This window comes from Notechis scutatus, chromosome 3 (assembly GCF_049901735.1).
Source record: "Notechis scutatus isolate UNSWTSFEM ecotype Mainland chromosome 3, rNotScu1.2, whole genome shotgun sequence".
NCBI lineage: Eukaryota > Metazoa > Chordata > Lepidosauria > Squamata > Elapidae > Notechis > Notechis scutatus.
Window position 1 is genome coordinate 60,143,276 of NC_142011.1, and position 15,744 is coordinate 60,159,019.

The following is a 15,744-nucleotide window of genomic DNA, read 5'->3' on the forward strand; positions in this document are numbered from 1 at the left end:
TACTACTATAATAGTGGCAAACAGCATGATCTTTTTCAAATCAGTCATGAACACAAATCCAGTTTTTAGTTGAGCTATATGCCCACTATGTAGGATTGAATCTAAAGTTGACTGAATCCTAATCAGCACATGCAAATAACTTTTACCGGTAATATCCTAAATATGGTGATATTTAAAAGATGGAAATCAAAGTAGTGTTATCATTGATGAGTTTCTATAAATTATATAAAGGCTGCTTTAAATTTAAAATTTATTAATAATTAATAATGATTATATTTACCATATTAAAAATTATTTAACAGAAGAACAGAGTTGGAAGGGACTTGGAGGTCTTCTAATCCAACACCTGCTTTAGCAGAAGATCCTGTACCATTCTGGACAAATGGATGTCCAATCTCTCCTTAGAAACCTCCAGTGATGGAGCACCCACAACTTCTGAAAGCATGCTCTTCCACTGATGGTTCTGCCAGGAAATTTATGGAACACAACTGTTTGTGAATAATTATTGACCCATAATCTACCGTAACACTGATCCTCTATCTCTGAAACATTTCAGTTCACTGCTACTACAATAAGTAAATCAACCCGAAGGGGAAAGTGTATATATCAAAAACATAAGTTTCATTACTAGTCCTCACAAGTCCCTGATCACTACCCCAATAAAATTAAAACCAAGAAAGAAATAGAAACACATTCTGTTCCATGTGTCTCGAATGCTAAATGAGGACAGCCCAATGTCTTATATAGACATTATACAGAATCCATAGAACCATGAGATTTGACTTCTACTGTGTTTCTCACGTAAGGCCGGGCCTTTTTTTTTTTTGAGCTCCGAAAAACGGCTAGGCCGTCTTTTCGGGGTAACTTAATTTCCCCCTTTCATCCTCATCTAGAGCACCCCGCAGGCAGCCTCGCCACCAGCTGCTCCTAAAGGGTGATCATGGCGAAGCGCAGAGAGCTCCCTACTCCCACCAAGCACCTTTGCTGCAGACCCAAGACCTTTGGCACCTGCCGCTGTTGCTTTTCCTTCTGCCCATTCCGCTGCCGTTTGAGTGCCGTTGGAGCTGCCGCTGCTGTTTGGAGTGCCGTTGGAGCTGCCGCTGCCGTTTGGAGTGCCGTTGGAGCTGCCGCCGCCGTTTGGAGTGCCATTGGAGCTGCTGCAGCCGTTTGGAGTGCCGTTGGAGCTGCTGCTGCCGTTTGGAGTGCTGTTGGAGCTGCCGCCACCATTTGGAGCTGCCGCTGCCGTTTGAGTGCCGCCGCCACATTTGGAGCTGCTGCTTCCGTGTTTGGAGCTGCCGCCGTGTTTGGAGTGGCGGCGGCGCTCCAAATGGCGGCGGTGCTCCAAACAGCGGCAGTGCTCCAACGCGGAAGCGGCAGCTCCAACGGCGGCAGCAGCTCCAATGGCACTCAAACGACGGCGGCAGCTCCAAATGGCGGCAGCAGCTCCAAACGGCGGCAGCAGCTCCAACGGCACTCCAAACGGCGGCGGCAGCTCAAACAGCGGCAGCAGCTCCAACGGCACTCCAAACAGCGGCGGCAGCTCAAACAGCGGCAGCAGCTCCAACGGCACTCCAAACGGTGGCGGCAGCTCCAAACAGCGGTGGCAGCTCCAACGGCACTCCAAACGGCGGTGGCAGCTCCAACGGCACTCCAAATGGCAAGTCCCCCACCCTTCCCCTATTTTGCATGTTTTAAACTAGGCCTAAATTTGGAGGGGGGCTTAATTTGATTTTATGCCTAGAAAACATGCTGGGTCTTCCTATTGGTGGAGGCCGTATTGTTGGAGAAACACGGTATGTCTGTCTGATGTAAGTTATTTCAAGTCTTGTAATCTGAGCACTAAAAGTATATGCTGTGCTGATGGAGATTTAAAAACAAGATGCCTTAGAACCTTCCCTTGAGTCTTCACTTCCTATGGTGAAACCCTCTTCCTACTGGAAGGTTTCTACTGAAGAAAGGGGATATTTTTGTTAATTTCCCTCTTCCACAACACTTCTGGCACCCCAAAATATGATGATTTTCTCTGGAAAGCATGGGCATAGGTTACTCCGTGAGGCTGTAGAAAATTTAACCTTTCTGTTCAACAGTAGGCACAATAAAATGAAGTATCATGCATTCAGGCATTAAATCTAAGACCCTTTGAATCCAACACTTGTGTCTAGAACTATATCATTTAGTTTAATTTTTTTTCAGTATATGAAAGGTCCCCGAGTTTAAATTAAAAGGTAATACCTAAATGTTTTAATTTGCTAGTGAGAAAAAGCATCTTCTCCTCACCACTTAGAAGGGGACATCTCTACATTGTGTCTGTTCCAACCTGAAGGCTCACCAACTGAACACAAAGAAAACAATACATCATTTTTCTGCAGAATACTGTTTTAATTCCAAAGCAAAAATATAGAGATTTCATAAATTAATCAATACACATTTTCATTTATGTCTTTACAATGCTTTGGTTTTCAGAGAATGAGAATCACATAACATGTCCCGAACAATTTGCCTGAGAAATCAATTTATGATTTTCTTGACAGCATGTACAGTTAGTTCTACAGGTGAACACAAGCTGGAGTGCATAATTAAAACGCAGAGAGAAATCTTTAGATAATATTCTCATAACCTCCAAATGCTTTTACTGATCTTATTTAATTAAAATATTTGGCAGTGTTCTTTTACCGATATTTATTTTTGAAGCAAGCTCAAGAAAAGGACTCCATCTGACTCCTATACCGATATGTGCTTTTTCCTGTTCCCATTATCAGTGAACTGATTCATTACAAAAGCAGGAGAAATCAGAGAAAGTAAGGCAATAGAAAGTATACTCTATTTTCATGAATGAAGAGCAAAGGTGACATTAGATCTAGTTCAGGCATATGTTGGGTTATTTCTAAGATGAAAAAAATGGATAATTCCCACTTTTGCAATTAAAGGCCTCGATATTTTTTCTCCCACAACATTATCTCAATATTATCCTACTGCTTAGAATTACAGAGATTAACAGTTCTGTAAATACTCAATAGTCTTTCATTTCAAATGGATCCACTTCATTACATTTTTTAAAAATTACCTCACATTTTTAGTTGATATATTTTTGGATATGCTTAAGAACCTTCAAAGTGACACTTGTGCTAGTCTTGTTCTGAATTTCTGCTTCACAAGATGGGAACTCATTCAGGCTAAAATGATAGCATGTCACTCACAGTAAAATACTTTTAACCAGATCCAGGAAATTGTCATACTCATTGAAAAAAGCCCCTCTTGGCTTTTCTTTTTTTTTTCAGTTTCATTTTTTGCTGAAGAAGAGATATATGGAAACTTCAAAAATGCTAAAACCCAACAAGCCGTATGCAACTGGGAAGAGGAAATTTCAAATAGTTTCATATAGTGATCATAAATGCTTATCTATTCTTTTAGCATTCAGATATAAAATGGACAAGGGCCTCTACATCGTCACAGTATTGAGTAGTCCCCTTTATAAGTGATTCTTTTCCCCACAGAGTCCCAAGGGCATTGCTTATAATGACACTTTCTGGGGAAAAAAACAGCAACTCTGTCCCATGGTGGTATCTCTTGCCATGCCAGTGACCTTTGGATAAAGCCGCTATACCTCTCAAGCAGTTGGTGAGGGCACATCTTCCTGAGGTCTCAGTTCTTGCCCAATTCTGTTCTGTTCAAGCTCACTTATTACAGACATATATTTAAATTCATTTGGCTGATGGTTAAATGATTCCACCAACCAATAGGTCTCTTGACGGTCTGTGGCATAGAAAAGCTGAACCTGGCTGGCTAGGCACTGAGCTTCCTGTACAGTCTGTGAAAATAAACAATGTATGCTGTTAGAAGAGTTATCGGGCTTCGTCAATGGAAAAACAAGGAGCATTAAGCTTTACACCTTGTACCAAAATTTTAATTTCATTTTATTACTGTGCTCTAATGCCAGGACAATTATATAGAAACAGACATGACAAAGCTGCTATAAAAGTGGCACAGTATTTTAGTATTTGGAGGCATTTCAAATAATTAAGAACTGATAATGAAAGGGAAAAGAACATAATGGTGATGAGGTCAGTGGCTCTTTTATGAATTCTGAGGCATTTCTAAGCCAGTCCTGAATATTGTCCAACTGTCTTAAGTCTTTGAAGTAGAACACAAATGTATAAGAGCAACAGCTGGTACAGCTTCAACTATCACAATACTAGTCAAGAGAGGGAGAAGAGAGCCAATTGGAATGCAGAAAAAAAAAAGAAAAATGAACCAGTCCTAATATAGTCCACATTACTAAAATATGCAAGCTATTACTGAATATTCACACGTTTACATGTTTGTTTTGTAAACTGTTAGCTGGCCATCTGGAAGCCTCTTCTATTGGTATCAACATGAGGGTGGAATATGTATAAAAATATTTGCCTACCATACTTAGAAATGCTTATCCATTCTGTGCTTTCAATAAGCAAGACTGACAAAATGATACAAGAATTCCACTTTTATGCTCTTTGTTTTAATAAAGCAAGGAACTATCTTTCTGTCATGAAAACCTGATCATTGCTAAGTTTCATTTACCAAGAATTTTGAATCCATTTCTGCAGTCATCAGTACAATTCCTTTTTCCTTCTGAAGCTCAGGAAAATGATACAAAATCAACTGGCTGGAAGAAGCATCACCTTGAGTCTGCAGCAAATACAATGTTTACTATTATATAAACATAGGGGTATTCAACAAGCACTTTAATTACCAAATCATTTTAAGACTTCAATCAGGAAAGAGATTCACAGGCATCTACAAGATGCAAGAAGAAAATATTGCACGGTTGAGCTCTTTCTATTCAAAATCCTTTCCTTCTCTGAAGTTTCATGTATGGTATCTGCACAGAAATGTTTGTATAAGTATGTGCGTCTAAAACCCTCCAATACTCTAATACTAGGAAGTCAACAGAAAAAGATAAATGTTTTCAGGAAAACGATATACATTTTGATTTTTGGCTAGATTGAGATGTCATTCCAAGCACAAAGTTCAATTACAGCTCTCTTAGTTCTCATCTAGAATGTTCATCAACTAGTCTAAGCAATTGGTTGAGAAAGACTGATCTAGAGAGCAGGATTGGTCTGGTAAACCTTCATTTTGACACGTGGGCACACGGGACTGTATAAGTGTTATGAAAAATACTCATTATTCAACTGAAGCTCTGAGATACCGCCACATTGGAAGAGTCCAGACAAACATATGTTACCTTAAGCTGAGTTATGAAGGAACTGCTGACAATTCAAGAAGCCATTCTGCTTTTGCTTTAAGGCAACAGCAATCAAGTTTCTAGGCAATGCAGTTTCCGTGTTACCTCTCAAAACAAGCAAAAAATATTAACCAGCTTCAAGCTATAGTATAGTATCCTAGATTCCAGGTGCTATAGTAAAGTGAAGATTTAATTTATTTGCTACTATGATGGGTCCTGCAAAACATCTGCTCATATCCCAGCTTATTAATTGTCTAGACATAATCACCACCTAATCGGCCAATTTTGACTTGTGTAGGTTCAGTGTCTGGGATGATTAACACACCAGCTTCCACTAAATAATTTTGCTATAAAAAGAACTGTCAAGGCTTAATTGATTTGGAGCACTGTGCCGTTTTGAATCAAGCACTGGAGGATTGTCTGTTTTATGCATCTTACAGTAAGGCCAAATAAATGACCTAAGTCTTGAATAAAATTCATCTTCTGCAATTTAAGAATCCTGCACAAGAGATATGTAGCAGAGAGTTCAAAAACAATTTAAAAGAAACAATTTCTCCAGACATCTCTATCAGTGCCCACATGAAATAATTCTTGTTTTAAGGATTGGTTTTAAAAGGCAGTGGCATACACAGAATTTGGGTGGGGGGGGGAGGAATTCTTCCTCCTTTCTGAATTCCCCAGACTGCCCCTAGAAATATTTTTTTAGAAAAAAACCTCCACCTACCTGAATGTTTATCAGAGAAGTGAAGTGAAGTTCTCTTCCTGACCACAGTCCAACAAAAAATTCATACCCTTCCTTCCTTGGCAGCGCATAAAGAAACTGGATTGAAGATGGATGGGAATTAAAATTGGTCTATTGAAATCCAAGTCAAATTGAGTAAAACACGAGACTCAGGAAGACAAATGAGCAGTCATTTTAGACTAGTCCTGGAAAATGACACTTCTTAAATGTTCATTTCCTCATTTCCTGCTGAGCCTGAGAAACTTTTTATCTGCCTGTGATGTTCCTCCAGAATGTTCTTTGCAATAATTCAGTATGTTGCAGTTTTTGGACTGAAGTACTTTTATAAACGCAGTGGCAAGGGACACGGTGGCTCAGTGGTTAAGACGCTGAGCTTGTCAATTAGAAAGGTCGGCAGTTCGGTGGTTCGAATCCCTAGCACCGTGTAACGGAGTGAGCTCCCATTACTTGTCCCAGCTTCTGCCAAACTAGCAGTTCGAAAGCAGGTAAAAATGCAAATAGAAAAATAGGGACCACTTTGGTGGGAAAGTAACAGCGTTCCGTGCGCCTTTGGCGTTTAGTCATAACGGCCACATGACCACGGAGACGTCTTTGGACAGCGCTGGCTCTTCGGCTTTGTAACAATGATGAGCACCGCCCCCTAGAGCTGGAAACGACTAGCACGACTAGCACGTATGTGTGAGGGGAACCTTTACCTTTCTTTTATAAACAGAATAACAGAGTTGGAAGGGACGTTGGACGGATTCTAGTCCAGTCCTCTTCTCAAGCAGCTTATACCATTCCAGACAAATGGCTCTCCAATCTCATCTTAAAATGGAACAGTGATGGAGCACCAACAACTTCTGGAGGTGAGCCATTTCACTGATTAATTATTCTCACTATCAGGAAATTGCTCCTTAGAGAATTATAAGAATGATAAGAATTGACAAATGAATATAGCAGCTGTAGATTATCAGGGCTGTAATATATTAAGATTATCTAAATTCCGTCACAATTGGAACATCAGACTATCAGTAACAAAATTTTATATTGAGAAGAGTGAAAGAAAGACTCTGGTCACAAAGAGCCTTCCCAAACACACACATTGTACTTACAGATGGACAATTTTGAATTCGTTTCCACATGACATCAAAAGTTTTTCCCTTTGGAAAGAAATGGGAAAACATGCTTATGTGGTTCTCATCAGTGAAAAAGAAACAACAAAGAACATGATTTATTTTCTTCCATCCCACCATCCCACCACTTGAGGTGGTTTCTAATAATAGCAAGTGATCATACTCTTGCAAAAGTGTTTCGGCACAGTCAGCAATAAATTTTTAATTGAATTTCTGAATGCTCCACTAGGTTAAACAGGAGGGATGTTGGGGTGAGATCAAATTATTGTTGTACTTACAGGAATAACAGCATAAACTGTGTCTTCTCCAGAAAAGTATTGCTTCCATATCTGGATAAAAGAGATTGTGCCAATTATTTCAAAGACAGTGAATGGAAATCAAAAGAATCTCGATTCAGTGAAATAACTGTATTACCAAAATAATCAGTCAATTGAAATATTTGATGTTGGTCTTTACTGGTACTGTTTCCAGTCTAATAGCCAAACTCGAAAGTTGTCCAGGTTTTTTTTTACCCATGTTCCTATTTAAGGTTCAGACAGTCAAACTAGTAATAAAAATAACCAAAACTTACTAAATGAAACACATAGCAAAACAAATTAAAGAGCTTGGTAGGATAACTGCAAGTTGATTTCAATGGGATTTTTGTTCTTCTAAAAAGATATTTACTCAGTCCTAAAAAGACATAAGGATGAACTCTAAGGAACTGGCTTGGACAAAAACCTCCTGTGGTGTGGGTGCACATTTTAAAACTTCATCATCGTCTTATTTCACCATGCACTAGAACCCAAATATTCTTTAAAGATTTCGAGGGAAAAATATATGGGAATTGATTTCTGCCCATAAACTCTGGGCTTAAAAAACACCATTTATTTATTTATTTACTTACTTACTTACTTACTTACTTCTTCATTGTTCATGTTTCTATCTTGCTACAATCGAAGGACTTCACTATGCCATACAAGAGGGACTGTACATATATATGTCTTTTTAAGATTATATGTAGACTAATCTAGACTTTTAATATAAAAGGACAATTCACACATAAGACAAATGATAACATTGTTAAATTGTCAAAGCAAGTATCTCCATTCAGGAAACTGAGCAACAGCACTGAATATAGGACTTTAATGTTAAGTTTTTGCTCTTCAAAAGTTAACAGAGAACAGGTTCCATTAACTTAACAGTGTTAAAAGTTACACAAAATGTACTTTTTAAGGATTCCCATTTTTGTCACCTGCTTTATTTCTTCAGGCTTCTTCTGTTTCATCATCTCAACATTAAGTATAGAATCAAGTGTCTGTAACAAATTATAAACAATAAAGTTTGCATGCTAAGTCATCAATGTAAGAAACAAAACAAAACATTGACTCCTTGTAGGCTAACACACATACAATGTAACTGGGAAGAACTACTTCTAATAACACTTATCTAATTTATAGAATTTATATCCTACCTTTCATCAGATAGTTCAGTGTAGTATGCCTGTATACTGCATGAGTCAAAAAGAGGGCGGTGAAGATATTTACAGACCCCTCACATCCTGGACATAAACGATTTCAACTCCTACCCTCAAAACGGCGCTATAGAGCACTGCACACCAGAACAACTATACACAAGAACAGTTTCTTCCCAAATGCCATCACTCTGCTAAACAAATAACTCCCTCAACACTGTCAAACTTTTTACTAAGTCTACATTACTATTACTATTACTCTTCCCATCCTTCCATTCACCCATCTCCTCCCATTTATGACTGTATGACTGTAACTTTGTTGCTTGTATCCTTACAATTTTTTATTGACTGCTTATTGTACCCTGACTAATTATTAAATGTTGTACCTTATGATTCTTGATGAATTTATCTTTTTTTATGTACATTGAAAGCATATGCACCAAGACAAATTCCTTGTGTGTCTAATCACATTTGGCCAATAAAGAATTCTGCTCAAAATCAATCATTGGATCGATGAATGGGAAGGGACCTAACACTAGGTCACATACCAATCTAGATCCAACTTATTTGTAAAATTTTATTTTACATTCTTAAAATAAATAATTAGTAAAACAATCTTTACACTTAACTTTAAAAAATAATAAAAAAACAAAGCAAAAGAAAAAATAGGAATAAGACAGCTCCAAAAGATTTTTAAAAAGAGAAAAAACCCTCTATTTTATAGTTACCAATAGCTCTGATGTTACTAATAAATATATTACTATAATATAATCTGTACAAAATTGTAAAATATAACAAAATCTCTGCCACAGTAATATATATCCTTGCATCCTTTGATTAGTAGAAAATATTGCCTTTTGCTAGACTGATAGATTCACTTCCAACCAATGGTGGGATTCAATTTTTTTTTTACCACTGGTTCTGTGGGCGTGGCTTGGTGACGTGGCAGGGGAAGGATACTGTAAAATCTCCAGTCAGAGGTGGTATTTGCCGGTTCTCTGAACTACTCAAAATTTCCGCTACCAGTTCTCCAGAACCGGTCAGAACCTGCTGAATACCACCTCTGCTTCCAACCATCATTTCTTAACATACGAAATGAGGGCTCCTTGGCGCTCTTGAGCTTGTTTTCTTGCAGACATTTCATTACTCAAACTAGGTAACATCATCAGTGCTGTTAGCTAGTTTGAGTAATGAAATGTCTGGAAAAAAAAAGAAACGAGTTCAGAGAGCACCAAAGACTCCTCAGTCAAACCCTGAGCTACAATTATTTTTACTGGTAATATCTGGAATATTATCACATTTCTAATTTCCCAATATGAAAAATCCAAGACCTTAGCCACTCTACTATGCTAGCTCAATAGCAAATAACTATATAACATAACCATCAAATCCAGTGGCCTGTTCTCAGGATGAAAGAAAGCATATCCATGGTAGCTTATCAAAAGCAGCTGAACTATGCCAATTACAGAATTTTCTATAAAAAATCTTATGAAAAATCTCTCAGATAGATCTAGCTCCCTAATCCAATCACCATTAGCAAAATAGGTACTATAAATAAGAGTAGAAAATAGGTTTAATGAAAATATAATTTTACCTTATTTTTCGTGAATCCTGGTTTTGTTTGTCCTGCTTTTGCAGTCTAGAATTAAATATTAAGACTACTTTAGAATCAGCACCATGAAAATGGTTATAATCTTCATAGTGTTAAGCAATTTGTCTTAGACCTCTGAACAATTCAAGGAGGCACATATAACACATAACTGGCTGAAGTGCAAAGCCAAGGGATTGGGTAAAATGCAATTGTTTTTAAATTAGAAGTTAGTTTTGTATCAGTAGAAGACATGAGTTAATTTTGAGATGAAGACTATGGGTTGACATAGTTATTTCTGGAAGATACTTTTAAAACTAATATAAGGCTGTCCCAAATCTTGGAATAACATGTATTCCATTCAATCAGAAAGCATGGGGGAGAGGTTATGCTGCTGATATTAATGTATCCTTCTCAAACTCAATGTATCCTTCCTGTGTATACGACAATAAATCTGAAAACATAAAAGGTGTGTGTATGTATGTATGTTTATATGTACATATCAAACATGCATACAAAAAGCTAAAGGAGAAGATAGATCTTAATGTTTTTGTTATTTTTTAATGTCCAAACAAATTTCAGTTTAATTAAGTGGTTCTTTTTGCAAAAGAAGGCCTTCCTTTTGAAGCCTCACTTTTACAAAAAAAATGGGATAAAGGATCCAGCTGTGACTATAAAGGCCTCTATTCAACATTTAATACGAACAGAAAAAAGTTTAATCTATCTCTGTAAAGTCAAAATACATGCATAACCATAAATACGCAGGCACACAAGAGTGGAAACAACAGTCAGGATTTTTTTTTTTATATAGCAAAAAATGTTTTCTAATCCCAATTTCTTCTGATAGTTAATAAAATATTTATTGGATTAGATACTAAACATGAAATATTTGACATTAGCCTTGCCTGTTCCTCCATGCATCTGACAAACTCTGCCTGTTTTGAGAATCCCACTGGCTGCTTTTTCAAACCATTCTTTTGCTCCATGCGAGATTCAAAAAGATCTGGATTGGATCTGAATCAAAGTTAGAACAGTTTATAACTACCGCACACAGATCATACTTTCGCCCCAAAACTCCTTATCATATGCCAAAAGTGTGTGACCTCCTCATCATACTTTGTCATGGTAACTTATTAAAAAGCAGGGCAGGATGACAGCAAACTGGGCATATTTCACTCTAAATATCCGTCAGCGACCAGCTTCAACAGGAGAAGACTGGTGGAAGAAAGCAAATCTACTATGTATTTATAGCAGCACCCAAACCAGTAAAGCTTGCATGCACACAAATAAGGTTTGAAACCTCTGAGCCTTTACTGTAAACCACTGCAAACCCGAGTGCGGGATATATTATAGCTCGACCCTGGACTTGTTTACTGGAATGCGTGTAAATGCCTCGAAAGCGTGGTATAGTGGTTAAGCTATACAGGCTAGAAAACGGGAGACCATGAGTTCTAATTCTGTCTTAAGATAGGAGGCGTGCAGGGAAAGACGGGAAGACAAAGCCCAGCTAAGGACGTTCCTAGGGCTTCCACTTCAAGGTTACTCTCAGATCCCCACTTCTTCCCCCGCCCCCCCCAAAAAAAGATTAAGCACAGCGTCCGGCTCCTCGGCGCTGTCTTATACCTGCGAAGCTCTTGGACCTTAGTTCGGTATTTCTCGAAGAAAGGGTTCTCCCCCAGACCACTCTCGTCTGCCAGCCCGCGGATCCCGAGGACTAGCGGCCTAGGCCGCGGGGGGACCAAAAGGCCAAGAGGCCGAAGAGCAGCGTAGCGACTCATCAGCACCCCGCGGGCCAGGCTGAGCCCCGCCATCCCCCAGAACTGCTGCAGATGCCCCGCTGCCATGGCGGCCCTGCCCACCCCCCTACTCTGCCTTAGCCGCGAGCAACGCGGAACGCCCTCCGCCCGTTTACGTCACCCAGCGCAAAGGTTCCGCCCAGGCAAAGAAGGGAGCGAGCGAGGGACGCCATACTTTAAATGTTACATAATACAAACCGCGGACCGGGCTTATTAAAGAGAGCATCTCCAATGAGGCTATACTAGATCTACCCGATATTTGGGGTTGAGGGCTAAACCCCGGTTGAACATTGTTGATCTCTGTTCAATTTATTATGCGTTCAAGTCACTTTTTGACTCCTGGCTAAATCCCTCTACTTGGAAAGGTTTTTTGGAAGTGGTCTGCCATTGCTTCCTTCTTAGGGCTGAGAGAAAGTGGCTGGCCAAGGTCACCCAGATGGCTTTGTATCTTAAGACAGAATTAGAACTCATGGTCTCCCGTTTTCTAGCCTGTATAGCTTAACCACTATACCAAACTGCCTCTATTGGCTGTCCATTTTTGAAACAGTATTGGGTGCTTGATTTTCAAGTGTAAAAGTGTTTCCTAGTATGATTTGATTACTTATTGTACCCTATGACTATCATTAAGTGTTGTACCTTATGATTTTTGACTCTTGGTGAATGTATCTTTTCTTTTATGTATACTGAGAGTATTTGCACCAAGACAAATTCCTTGTGTGTCCAACTACACTTGGCCAATAAAGAATTCTATTCTATTCAAACCCGTTCTCTAAATGCCAGATATGCCCTTAGCACCAAGAGGTTATGGATCCATGACCTAAAATAATCATCTGGCCTGTTTGGGAGGTCTTATAGTCAACTACCAGAATTTCCAGTTAAAGGAGTTAATATTTCTATAGATCTGGAGAAAGGCAGATCACAAACAGCTTTTTCTCAAAGAAAAAATAAAACACATACAGAGAAAAGTCAGCCTGTAGCGTTTTGGATTGCATAAAAGAATGGGCAATCAAGCTTTTCCTTATCTTGAAAAGGAAGGCAAAGGTTTCTAGAAAGTCTATCCTGCATAGTATTGCTTTATTGACTTAAAAGTCCTTTCACCTATGTTCCAGGAAAGTAGAGATTTCAACTGGGTGTGAGAGTAGAATGTATATTCTTGGCCCTCAGTATGGTCTCCTGGTGACCATTGTTTCATCATAAGCTTTGGAATGTGACTTTCTCTTCTATTCCTTTCCATTAGAATTAATTTCAACTACTCATTTGGTTTTCTCCTCCTCAAAAGAGAGCAGCTTCATCTTCTTCGAATAAAGGCATGGTAAAATCCAAACTTACAGTAAATGATGATTATCCCTAGTGGTGAGTAGCCCACTGTCTTTTCTGAACTAAACATTAGCAAGTTTGCTTTTTATTACTGGAAAGCTAGGTGAGTCACCCAGTAGCAAGCAATTGAAACAGTATACATATACTGCTGTGCCTGATCTGTTTTAATTCTGGTCTCTTAACTAAAGCTCAGTGGTTCAAACAGAGTTTAAAACAGAGTTTACAAATTGCAACTATAATTACGATTGGGTCTGCAGAACATACTTAACCAAAATCAAATAAACCACATACGGTATATTTTTTACTAAAATACATGAACTCAAGAGTCATTGGTCAAAAGATAAGTTGATTTTGGACTGGCTGTGGGGAAAGGACATTTTTCTTAGGAATGGCTCCCTTTGGAGGTGACTATTTTGGCTTAGATCTGATTAGCAGCTTTGACTGGTGCAAGAACCTATCACTTCCTGATGTAAAGGCAGCTCGGCCAATAACCCTTTTCCTTTTGGTTACCTTTTGCTCAGATAACATCTCAGGAAGCTGCTTTGATGTGTGTTTGGACATAGTTAATATAAAACAGGGCAACCAGATTGTTTTCAAGGATGCACCAATGAGCACTCATTTGTACAACTCCTGGAACATTGGTTTATTTCTGGGACATTCAGGCAATTTGTACCTATAAAATCCTCAGCACTTAAAGGGACAGTGTATCTATACATGTATCTTTGTGGATAGCCTTGCTGATAGTTTGAAAAGGAAATGTAGAACAAGGCCTTTTCCATGGCACTAATCCAAATTTCCTTTTTTTTTCTGCTTAGGGTATTAAACCTTTGCTGGCTATTATTTTGATAGAACTCTGCTATTTTAAATCTTCAGTTTCTCAAATTGGTAGAATATTTATTTTTAAAATAATTTAATTTTATAATAATTCTGATTCTCTAGATCAGAAGAGAACTTTTTATTAAATATTATAAAGTTCTTACCATTGTATCTAAACTGGAAGATTTGGGATATACAACTACATGCTTTAAAAAAAACATAAAAGCTACTGTATAAGACAGCTTTAAGCTATTCTTCCAAATCACAAAGCTTGACTCCTTTAAATCCAAGCAATCCAGCCTATCAAATTCGTCCCTTGATGAAAATGTTTATAGAAGAGACAGAGAGGGAACTTGATTGTTTTAACATGCTAATACTTTCCAACTTAAAAGCATGAGAGAATCCTTTAACACAAGCAGTATTCTATTGATGTTTTGGGGATTTTCTTGACAGTTTGAAAGTTTCACAACTTCCTCCTCATGCAAACAGTAGTAACACTCAAGATGACAACCAAATTCTCTTCTGAAGTTTATTTTATGACCCAATTACAGGTTTGCTGCCGGTGTATTTTGGAAGCCTAGCTTTTTGCTACATCTTGGTGTTTACGTGTATGCTGCTCCTTCAATGGCGAAAACAAATCCTTCAGAAGCGCCGTGCAAAAGTCTGGATGAAACAGTTGAAAGCGGAGTCTTATTTTCAACATGCATTGGCTCACAGGGCTGATGAGGAAGCCCAGCCTAGAACAAATACAGCCACCTGCAATCCCGATAACATACTAGACCTAGAACCACAAAGCACTGTCTTACCTAGTGAGAATATTGTGGAGAGCAACGTCAATTCTACCCCTCCACTTCTAGATTCAGCTCCATACAAACCAGTATTTCAAGAAGTTCCATGTGCTTGTGCACTCTCTCACTTGCCGCCACTGCTTGCGCATTCAGCTTCTTACCCTTGCTCTACCATTCCAGCAGAAAGTTCACCATTCAGCTCGCCTCTAAAACCAACCATCTTGAAATATGATCCATACAGTATGGGTAGAAGGATTTCTGCTTAGCGATCAAATGTGACGGATGGGAATATTCTTAAGTGGTTTCAGTTAGAACTCAATTAAAGATCAGTTTCAAACTATTTCCGTTATCATTCAAGCATTGTTTTAATATTGGGAAGACAATCTGCCTTCGACAGCTAGTGTAGAAAGAAATCACTTCAGAAATTAAATTGTATTCAGAATCCGTTCATATATCATGAAACTGAAGTATATGTTCTTTCCAAGGTTTCTAAATCTATATTTCATCCCAATTGTCCAAAGAGCTGAATATTATTACATGGCCATACTTCAATTTTAACTTCACTAACAAATTACATTTTAAAATATATGAGTAATATCCAGATATATCAAAAAGCAAAGTGTATGGAAGTCTTTATAATTAAAACCAGCAAACATTGTTTAGTCCTGAGTGTCTCACATTTCATTAGCAAAGTTAGTTATGGCTAACAAATGGCACTTATAGTGCAGCCTTTTAAAACTTAAAGTAAAATATAGTACAAATTATGGTCCAACTCAGTGAATATTTTGGAGCAACTTATTTTTTTCCAGTGTGAGAGGTAATCTGGGAACAGCAACTGTTTTTACAAATCAGTTTATCATGTTATGCAATTCTAATAGACACAATAGGATTTTTTCAAGTGAACC

At 38.3% G+C, this 15,744-nt stretch overlaps 2 protein-coding genes across 3 annotated transcripts; one reads left to right on the forward strand and one right to left on the reverse strand.

Annotated features, from left to right (window-relative positions):
• Positions 1-2,358: 2,358 nt before the first annotated feature.
• On the reverse strand, positions 2,359-12,007 carry ATPAF1 (ATP synthase mitochondrial F1 complex assembly factor 1). 2 transcript variants are annotated; one of them, XM_026665691.2, is made up of 9 exons: positions 11,746-12,007; positions 11,028-11,136; positions 10,129-10,173; positions 8,316-8,378; positions 7,360-7,410; positions 7,061-7,108; positions 5,949-6,044; positions 4,558-4,665; positions 2,359-3,808 (listed from the first exon to the last, which is right to left on the reverse strand). In XM_026665691.2, exons 1-9 carry the CDS (start codon positions 11,964-11,966, stop codon positions 3,608-3,610), a joined length of 942 nt encoding a protein of 313 aa, XP_026521476.2. In that variant the 5' UTR covers positions 11,967-12,007; the 3' UTR covers positions 2,359-3,607. The 2 variants fall into 2 exon arrangements, with proteins under 2 accessions (XP_026521476.2, XP_087816344.1); XM_087960218.1 differs by lacking the exon at positions 11,028-11,136.
• A 1,126-nt stretch (positions 12,008-13,133) lies between these two features.
• On the forward strand, positions 13,134-15,178 carry TEX38 (testis expressed 38). Its single transcript, XM_087960221.1, has 2 exons — positions 13,134-13,271; positions 14,603-15,178. Exons 1-2 carry the CDS (start codon positions 13,253-13,255, stop codon positions 15,103-15,105), a joined length of 522 nt encoding a protein of 173 aa, XP_087816347.1. The 5' UTR covers positions 13,134-13,252; the 3' UTR covers positions 15,106-15,178.
• The last annotated feature ends 566 nt before the right edge of the window (positions 15,179-15,744 follow it).